The sequence below is a fragment of the Oryzias latipes genome, chromosome 3 (genome assembly GCF_053564925.1).
Source record: "Oryzias latipes strain Hd-rR chromosome 3, Olatipes_Hd-rR_3.1".
Classification (NCBI taxonomy): Eukaryota; Metazoa; Chordata; class Actinopteri; order Beloniformes; family Adrianichthyidae; genus Oryzias; species Oryzias latipes.
This window is the reverse complement of record NC_136239.1, coordinates 25,316,996-25,327,209: the sequence shown is the minus strand read 5'-3', so window position 1 is coordinate 25,327,209 and position 10,214 is coordinate 25,316,996. Positions and strand designations below refer to the sequence as shown.

General features: G+C 40.6%; 1 protein-coding gene across 2 annotated transcripts; it reads left to right on the top strand.

Moving 5' to 3' along the window:
* The first annotated feature begins 1,118 nt into the window (after positions 1 to 1,118).
* Positions 1,119 to 8,229, top strand: LOC101157282 (transcriptional repressor CTCF). 2 transcript variants are annotated; one of them, XM_004067333.4, is made up of 13 exons: positions 1,119 to 1,612; positions 2,600 to 2,870; positions 2,955 to 3,131; positions 3,215 to 3,587; positions 3,679 to 3,849; positions 3,949 to 4,082; positions 4,193 to 4,313; positions 4,386 to 4,535; positions 4,722 to 4,882; positions 4,966 to 5,148; positions 5,217 to 5,385; positions 6,553 to 6,699; positions 6,881 to 8,229. In XM_004067333.4, the coding sequence occupies exons 2-13, from the start codon at positions 2,646 to 2,648 to the stop codon at positions 7,129 to 7,131; spliced, it is 2,262 nt and encodes a 753-aa protein (XP_004067381.1). In that variant the 5' UTR covers positions 1,119 to 1,612; positions 2,600 to 2,645; the 3' UTR covers positions 7,132 to 8,229. The 2 variants fall into 2 exon arrangements, with proteins under 2 accessions (XP_004067381.1, XP_011489834.1); XM_011491532.3 differs by having other exon boundaries at positions 1,382 to 1,612; positions 6,884 to 8,229.
* The last annotated feature ends 1,985 nt before the right edge of the window (positions 8,230 to 10,214 follow it).

Below are 10,214 nucleotides of genomic sequence, written 5' to 3'. Positions count from 1 at the left end.
TATATTTCAGGGTAGAGTTGCACTAACAATTTAGTTTCACAGTAAGCAGCTCTCATTATAGTATCACACCCAGAAAACATCTCTTTGTGTAAATCCAGGCCATCCAGTTTACATACAAAGTTATTGTTGGAGCTTTAGAGTGTGTGTGTCCACTCCTGATGCAGACATACTCTGTCAGTAAAAGTTGCTCTGCTCTCCGGTTGCCAAGTTCTTCAGTCACCGATGTGACAAATGGTGTCCATGCAAGGAAGCATTTCCATCCCAGATGGCAATGGCCTGAACTTTATGCTCCGCTTTGACCATCTGCACCATTTTAGCAGAAGCTTTTATTTAAGCAAACTCTGATATTATAGTAAAGGGAGCAGTGTGGGATTGAGTATTCTGCCAAGGGACACAGTGACTAAAAACTGAGATTTCAACACCTGTCCCAACTATGGGCAGAAGGATTGCTACTAAAATCACTAAAAATCAAATATGCTGCAGTTAATAGTACAGTTGAAACAATGAGAAAACCTAACTTGAAACAAAATTCAGAAACTGAAATTAGAATGGTATTAACAAAACATTAAGTCAGTGTAGATTGTGACTATAAAGACGCACTTTAATCATCTTTTTAATCATTTTAAACCCCTTTCCCAGTGGTCTTTCAATCGTGCTTATGCTTTTTTTTAAGATAAAATCAATAAAACCTGTGCCGTTTTCCAGGACATTTTCTGCAGAGCAGCAGGAGATCTTCAGAAATCCGCCTGAGTTGTGTTCTGTTGTCGTGAAGGGAGCCTGCCCACATTTCCCATCTTCCATTGGGTTAACACTGTCTCCTGCTACCTTCCAGCCCTTCACAACCTCAACCTAGCTTTACCATTGCAACAAAAATGCTGAGCAATATTAGAGCTATCTAGTGGCACATATTACAGCCGGATACCTGCCCATATGAGGAAAAAAAAGACATACATGGCTCAATCTGTCTGCAAGAGGAAGGATCCACTTGATCCAAGCAGCGATCTTGTGGTCTGTTGACTGCAGATTTTAAGCAACTACAAACTTTTTCAAACCGCAGTTGTTCATCTGCTCCTGATTCATCACGAATTGAATAAAGAAACACCCATGAACACAGCTTTAGTCTTATTTTTTTTAAATACATTTCCTCCAAGAACATGTTAAATACACACAAAACAGAATTTGCATCAGAGTGGGTCTTCAATTTATTGACTATCACTATAGTGACTTAGTAATGTCCCTCTACGGAAACAAGAAAAAGTTGAGCTGCAATGTCAAAAAAGCTGATAGGTTGTTTTACTGCTGTTTTGTTGATTTTCGTCGTATTGATAACGGTTACCCCGCCCACTTCCCGTCAATTCAAATCTGGCGCCTTTAACTAACTTCAACGCAGAGCCACAGTGAGGCCACGCCCCTTTACGTTCTAGAGGGCTGTTTGTGCGCAGCCGCGTTGGTTCTTCAAGACCGCCATTTTATGTTAGGCCTGCTCTCCCAGAGCGGGAGAAAACTGTTAGCCGAGCCCTGAGGTCCAACGGCTCTCCCCTGCAAGGCTGAACAGAGTAATCGCAGCAGTCGATCTCCAAAGTCAACCGACGGGATAAGGAAGTGCGAAGAAGTAAGTAAACCGTGTGTATTGATCTCAAATCCAGGGAGGTTTTTGTAGGAGCCGTCCCCGGCCTCTAGGTGTCACGGTAGGGCTTACCGAGCTGGCGGCTGGCGGGGGGTGTTTGTCTCCCTCTATCGTTGTTCAAAATGCACTAAATGTGTCCGTAAATTGTAACCCCTTGTCACATGCGAATATTTCGATGCCTTTCGGTGGATAAAAGGATGTTTTCCCACAAAGGATAGCCAAATGTACTCGTGTTTCTGTTTTTAGTTTGTTCAGGCCTGTCGTCCATCTTATCGTACCCTTTGTTTCCTGTTTTCAGACGTACTCGCGCTTTCCTACTAACTAACCACTAGGAAAGTCTTTTGAGTAGTTTGTCTTGTTCACGCTGCAAGTTCGTTTTCTTTCAGAAATACTTTTTCTGTCAAGTAGGAACAACCAAATTCACAATAACATAAGTGTTTCAAAAGAAGCGAGTGAGTAATTTAAAAACAAGATGGTCCGACCAAGCGAATGACAACAATACCCTAACGTTGAGTCAAAACGGGAACCTTACTATTTGAAAATCCTCCTGTCTGTTAATCAATGTGCAAATACAAGACTTAACATTATAAAGTTTTTTTTTTTTACTGTACTATTAACAACTAGTTAGGTCGTATTTTTAAGTTTAATTTAGTTGTTTTTAAAACTGCTAATTACAAAAGTATTTACCAGGCATTCTGCATTTTTCCATCTATAGTTTATAATCCTTTTTGCATTGAGGGTCACTGGTTAGTTAGTCTATTTTTTAGTGGGGGGTGTCATTTAACTTCCTGGTGCATTTTTGTAAATTGAGTAAACATAGATAAGGAGTCATTATTCTCAGTTTCACAAGATGTCTAGACTCACTTGGATTTATTGACTTGTTTAAAGGAGTTAGTCATGACCACAAATTCAAGTCAAACTGACTGATTTTCTGAAGAGTTGGGTTTTTCTTAACTTTCTGTTTCTCCTTAGAGTGTCGCTTGGTTTGACCATTGCTGCGGAGGGCAAGGTTGTTTCCATGGAGACTGGCCAAGCGACTGCTCTGGCCTCCGATGGAAAAGTCCTGTCGGAGGGCGGAGAGGCCCTGATTCAAACTGGCCAGGGGGATGAGGCCGGTACTATGGAAATGATGGTGATGGATGCTCTGGATCCAGCTTTGCTGCAAATGAAAACAGAGGTCCTTGAAGGGGGCGGCACTGTCACCGTTACTGGTGGAGATGAGGGGCAGATCATCACTCTCCAGGTATAAACAGACAGGTTATCTGTCTCCATACAGTTGTATGGTTGATTATGATAGAAATCAAAGGCATTTACCTTTTGTTTGTAGGTGGTGAACATGGAGGAGCAAGCAGGAGCTGCATTAGGCCTAGGTCAATTACAGCTAGTGCAGGTTCCAGTCACAACAACTACTGTAGAGGGGCTTCAGGCGACTTATGTTGAGGCATCTGCTGCCAACAAAGATGCAGTTATTTGTCACACACTTCCTTTACCTGAGGGGTTTCAGGTGAGAAATCCCTGCTCATTTTCTTGATTAAACAATATTTGTTACTGATCTGTCTTACTTGATATTCTGTCGATCCTTTTCAGGTTGTAAAAGTGGGTGCCAACGGTGAGGTAGAGACTGTGGAGCAAGATGAGCTCCAGGCTGCTCAAGAGGATCTCCAAGGGCAAGAGGGTGAGGAAGTAGAGGAAGATGAAGAAGCAGCAGAAATTGTAACATCGGTGCCTCAAGATGACCCAGAGTGGACAAAAGACCCAGACTACCAACCCATCACAGCCGTCCGTAAAGGAAAGAAGGGAAAGAAGAGCCGCCTGCGTTACGCAGAGGGCGACCGGGACATGGATGTTTCTGTGTATGACTTTGAAGAGGAGCAGCAGGAGGGCCTGCTGTCAGAGGTGAACGCAGAGAAAGTTGTGGGCAACATGAAGCCCCCGAAGCCCACAAAAATCAAGAAAAAAGGTTGGCTCATCGTATGGTATTTCTAAAGAAAGTATTAGGACACGAAACGGTTGCAACCCCTGCGAAATTGATCAAATGTCTTTTTTTCCAGGTGTGAAGAAGACTTTTCAATGCGAGCTTTGCAGCTACACATGTCCAAGGCGCTCTAACCTGGATCGGCACATGAAGAGCCACACGGATGAGAGACCACACAAATGTCACCTCTGTGGAAGAGCCTTCAGGACAGTCACCCTGTTGAGAAACCACCTCAACACACACACAGGTAAACCAAATATGTTGATTTTTAACAACTAAACTTATTTTTTTTCTTCCCCCAGATAGCCAAAAGGATAAAACTTCTCTTATTTCTGCTCCTCCAAAGGCACTCGTCCTCATAAATGTACAGACTGTGACATGGCGTTTGTGACCAGCGGCGAGTTGGTGCGTCATCGCCGCTACAAGCACACGCACGAGAAGCCTTTCAAATGTTCAATGTGCGACTACTCTAGTGTGGAAGTAAGTTACACAAACGAAAACAAAAAAAATGTCTTCCCTTTGTAGAAAATATGAGAATGTTTTTGAGGTATCCGCCTCATTTTTCATCAGCTTTTGAAATCTTTTCCCAGGTGAGCAAGTTGAAAAGACACATCCGCTCTCACACAGGGGAACGTCCCTTCCAGTGCAGCCTGTGCAGCTACGCCAGCAGAGACACCTATAAGCTGAAGCGGCATATGAGAACACATTCGGGTATGAAATGCTCACTGACTCACATTTGTTTGTTTAAAAGGCACCACAGGCTTACTGTCTTTTATGTTGCAGGCGAGAAGCCGTATGAGTGCTACATCTGCCACGCTCGTTTCACACAGAGCGGCACCATGAAGATGCACATTCTGCAGAAACACACAGAGAACGTGGCAAAGTACCACTGCCCACACTGCGATACTGTCATCGCACGCAAAAGTGACCTTGGTATGTCCTTCAGAGCACCCACTGCTTTGACCTCAAGACAATTTAAGGATGAGATCTTGGGTTAAGAGGAGATTGAGATGATTGTAAACATTCTCAAACGACTGAAATGGTTTCTAAAATACAGGGAAAAAGAGGACATCAATTGAACGTTATTTAATCAACTGTCGTGTTCTGATGACATTTTAGGTGTCCACTTGCGAAAGCAGCACTCGTTTATTGAGACCGGGAAGAAATGCCGTTACTGCGATGCTGTGTTTCATGAGCGCTATGCTCTCATTCAGCACCAGAAGACGCACAAAAACGAGAAGCGTTTTAAGTGTGACCAATGTGACTACTGCTGCCGGCAGGTTGGTGTTTCATGGAGAGATCTTCTGCATGTCTTTTAGAGTGTTTAATGGTGTCTGAACTGGTTTGATTTTTCATTTTACAGGAGCGTCATATGATCATGCACAAGCGTACGCACACTGGTGAGAAGCCGTTTGCCTGCGAGCAGTGTGAGAAAACCTTCAGGCAGAAACAGCTTTTGGACATGCACTTCAAGCGCTACCATGACCCCACCTTTGTCCCCACTGCTTTTGTCTGCACCAAATGCAGCAAGACGTTCACCCGCAGGGTAGGTTGAGCTTTGGTGCATTTTGTTCAGTTGTTGACCATTGTATCATATGAATGGTGTCTGCGCAGAACACCATGCTGCGTCATGCTGAGGGCTGCACGGGCGAGGCTTCAGGAGATGAAAATGGAACTCCCACACCCAAAAAGGGCCGTCGTGGCAGGAAGAGGAAAATGCAGGCCAGAAGAGATGATTATGACGACGATGATGAGGATGATGAGGATGATGATGACAACACAGGTATTTTTTTTGTTGTAATAGATGTATAGTAGGGTTGTGTGTCTTTCTCAATACAGGTCCCCAAATCAATTTATAATAGATTAAACTAACTTTCAACTATCTAAATATTTAGTATTTAAAACTATTAAATGAAAATGTCTTTTAACAGAGAAACTTATTTCTATTTGACATTTTTTAGTTTAAGCAACAAAAACAGCTTCAAACATCAAAAACCTAATATTTTGGGCTTTTAGACTGTTCAGTTCTTTGATTTAAAAAAAAAGTGTCATTAATTAATGATTCACATTTAGCCAAATGCATTTGACCTGAGTTGGTATGAGCAAACTTCTGATTGGATGACTTTGTTTGCATCACATCTACACAAAGGCAAAGACAATAGAGAACACAACAGGAAAAGAAGCCTGACAAAGTTGATGTAAAATCTTTTTATCTACCTATTCTTGTTTGTATCTGTCGTTTAAAACCGATACTGCTGTTACTGTCAGCACTGTATTGATTTATTTATTGGTTCTATATAGATAGAGTTAACTATGCCTACCAAGTCCTGGTTCTGCGTGTTTTCTGTAGATCAGGTCTTGGCAATTCTAAAATTAGGGGATTGATCTTTTGTCATGTTTTTCACACTTTAGCATAAACAATTCCATTTACATGTTTCTTCTAAAACGTGTCTTATTCTGCCCTTAACCTGTCAACATTCACATAGTTTAACATAATCCATCACAGACCCTTTGTTTGTTTAAACAGACAGACGAGCTGCTGGTGCTCTGATTGCAGGGACTTTGTTTTGAAATCTTTTAAAAGTGCTCTGCTGCAATTTGTGCAAGTCACTACATGAAAAGCAATCTCTGTGTTTGGTAAAAAAGATGCAGACAGAATTCCTGAGTGTTGAAGAGTGAGGGGTTTCTTTGTGGCTTTATGCATGAAGCTTTCAAGTGACTGATAAATTACTTAAAGTCTAAAAAAAATATGCACCTTAGTATTTACGCTGCAAACCTTTGTACATGTCTCCCTTTACTTGATTGAGCAGTCGAGTTCTGCTTTAAATTTTGTGTACAAGAGTTCTTCTCCTGGTGTGTCGTTTAGGATATAAGCTGACCATATCCTTTGTTTTATTTTTAAATAAAATTCCAGAGTTAGAGTAATTTATTTCCATTTATTCTGATACAGAGGGTGAACTGGATGAAATAGAGGAGGAAGATGACCTTCTAACTGAGATTGAAGTGGAACAGGCTGCTCCTGTCATCCCCATCCCAGCTCCAATTGAGCCCCCAGTCAAGAGGAAACGTGGACGACCTCCAAAGAATAAGCCTGAAGGTAAGCTTCCAAAGCATCATTTCTAGCTTTTTCTCCACTTTGTCCTTGTTTCAGTGGTATTAGTAATCTATCCGTTGTGTTCAATAGAGCCATGGTAACAATGTAATTACCCTTTTGTGGGATCAATAGTGTTGTTCTACTCTATGGACCTGAAATGAGTATGACCTGAAACTATTTTCAGTAGCTGCCATTATTCATGTGGAAGATGAAGTTCAAGAGGTGGAAGAACTTGTGAAAAAAGAGGTTGGCGCCGAGCAGGTCAACTGTACAGACGAGACCACTGAGCAAGTGATCACCGGCGGAGGGAAACCCGGCGCCCAGTCCGAGGAGCTGTCCCAGGCGGATGCAGCAGCACAGGAGGTGCAGCTGTCTGCAGCACCCTCCAATGGAGACCTGACCCCTGAAATGATCCTCAGTATGATGGACCGATGATGGGCATGAGGGTGGACGCTGTAAAAACACCCAAATTCTGGAGTAAATCCTCTATTTTAAGTCTTTGTATTTAGGATAACAAATACACAGAAACAGACATCACTGTTGTAATTTAAGATTGACCTTGTGTGTAATAAGGATAAATGGGGAAACTTTTTTTTCCTTTTTTTTTTTTTTAGTAAGAAAATGTATTTCAGTACGTTTTTAGTTTGGAGTGGCTGTAATTTTTTAGTCTGTGTCTTTTTTGCCCTTCCTCTCTGATGTTTACAAGCTAAGAAATTCATAGAAGAAGGCCGTCTTTGTCTACTTGTGTTTTAAATAACGGGCCTTGGTTATATCCCTGAACCTCATTCTAATTTTTCGGTTTCTAGCCTTCTAATTCTTTTTGGTTTTTATTTTTAACTGTTTTGTACCAGAATCGATGGGATATACCTTCATGATTTTTCTGGACTATTGTGTAAACAAATGAGATGAGCTTCATGTACTGCTGTGTGGACAGGACACTGCTTTTTTTAAAAATGGCTTTGAGGATTACCAAATATTCAACCCAAGGGGAATCCTGGAATTCAGGAAGATACTGTCCCTGATCAGTTACTTCAAAATATGAAATGTGAAACATCATGAATTTTGTTTTTTCCTTGTGTTAGTAATTTCCTATGTTTAGAGCATATTGTAGTTTTTTTAAAAAGCTTACTAGATTGTGTATCTCATGCTCTTTTCCGTTGTAAATGCTCTAGAGGACTTGTGTGTACTTCACACTGTCACAAACAAGTGCTAGGAAGAAGGGGCTGTTTTTGCTGTTGTGTAGTCATTCCACTTGGGGTTGATTTTCGGTTTCTATCTTGGCAGAGTCGTGTAGCAGCTTGAATGACAAACAATTGTGACATGAGCGAATAATGACTGTACAACTAGTTAAAGAGAGAAAACGTTTTGAGATGATTTCTAGAGAATTGAGAATCAAGATTTTTTTAAACGATTTGTCTCACTGTTGCAGCAACAGTTTGCTTGACTCCTTTATTTTGATTGGCTGAAAAACATCTGAATCTTTATGTTCTTGTATTTTGCTTGCAAATATATTTTATTAAATGACAAACATGATATTTGGGTGTTATTTGCTCATTTTAAATAGGAAAAGATTTGAGGTATGAAGAATTAAAGAGGTTTTTCATTTTTCTACTGGTGTTAGTTTTATGATTTACTAGAAAAGGGGGCTGTACTACAACATGTGACACACAGAAAAATGCATCATGTGATAGAAGTATGTTGAGGTTACTCCGTTTCCTAAATTAACCCATCTCAAGATATGAATGAACACAGATAATATCAAAACTATTTAAAGTTACTTTTACTATTTAAAGACTGATGAAATTGATGAAATTCTGCCCTGGGTCAGTAATGGAACAGTAATAGTTCAGCCATACAGCATGGCAGTGGAGTTGTCACAACTGGAATACTGAGAAGTTTGAAGAATCCATCAAAAGGTCACAAATGAGCAATTACTCATTAATGAGTGTGGATATAAAGAAGTGGTTAATGGAAGTCGTAAAACACTTTGAATTGATAAAATAATTTCAATGAAAAGGAACTTTCAGCCTTTTTTAAAAGAAACATCTTAAACCGTTGCCCATCTCTGGTACGTTTTTAATTTATTGATCCAAATGTTTTACCAACAAGCACCGTAGTTTTGTGGGAATCTCTGTTGTGGACTAAAATGCGGAAATCATTGATTTCAAACCCCTTTGTTTCAATGCATTTTAAACAGAACTTTAATGTGTCTTTTTATTCTGTTTTAATAAATAAAACATGCTGTAATCTCCAAGAGCCACATACACAGTTGAACTATATGTGTGCAGCATTATGATAATGTAATTTCCGGTTTTGTACTGTGGCGAATCTGGAGCACATTTCACTAATGCCAACTTTTACATAGGCGTTACATACAACTCACGAGTCAACTCCGCTGGATGGATCTAAAGCTAAAAGTGAGGCAGCATTAATTCCTGAGTCACATATGAATGACCGGAATCATTACGTAAGTTTGTTACTCCCCTCCAAGAAACATCACACTTATTCCTTCCGTTTATTCCACAGACAGATGCACCGCCAACATGGCAAAAGTATCCATGGAGAAAACAGCCTTGTGGCTAAGGGACATGCGTGTTGCCACAGTAACTAGCTAAGACAAGCGTTCCGGCTTTTTGAGCAGGATTTCAAAATAAAAGAAGCGGTGTAGCTTGACCGCTGGTACAGCAGTATTTGAAGCAGACTCCCTCATGTGGGTACACAATGAAGGCAGTGAGTCCATATGCCAGTTTAAAATACTTCAAGTGTATGGCAGAAAACATAATTGGACATCAAATTTTCTTGATTAAAAATTTAATAGGTCAAAATGTCTACCAGTCACATCATCAGTGTTTCTGGAGTCAGAAGGAGTTGCAACGCCATTGCCACTCATTAAAGTGGCCATTACATTTTCCCAAAGGAATAATTTGAGAAAAATCCCTCTTGAGTCACCACCTTATTAACGTGGGGGTAAAAGCCCAGTCATGTTTTTTCCACAGAGGCTTTTTTCTCAACCTTTCCTTTCTTCCTCCCTACACACTTTTCTGATAGCATGTACTCTCTGTGCACACCTCAATGCCAGCTGAAGCTATTTTTGGATCTCCAGATTGTTGATACCACATGACTATTCTAGCTTTTGGCACAGTTTTTATTCAGAAATGCCTCAGAAAATGACCAGTACTGCATTTATTGTTCCATATAAGTCAGTGCAGATCAATTTCCTGGGTAAGCATGTACATAAGTTACAGTTAATTTTTGTCTTCATTCTTTCCATTATTAACATGACAGCTTTGAACAATAGGAGGCCAAAGGGCTTGGGAAAATACCACACTGGTACTTCCATACCTTGAAATTAACTGGTAGTGGAGAGTAGTCAGTGTTGGTCAGTCAGCCAGCCCCCCTGCTGGCTGACTGATTTGAATGATTATAAGTCAAAACGACAATTTCAGAAGATTACCAAAAAGTGAAAAGGAAAAAAGCGAAAATCTAACAAGGTCAAACCTCTTTCAAAGTCATTTCTG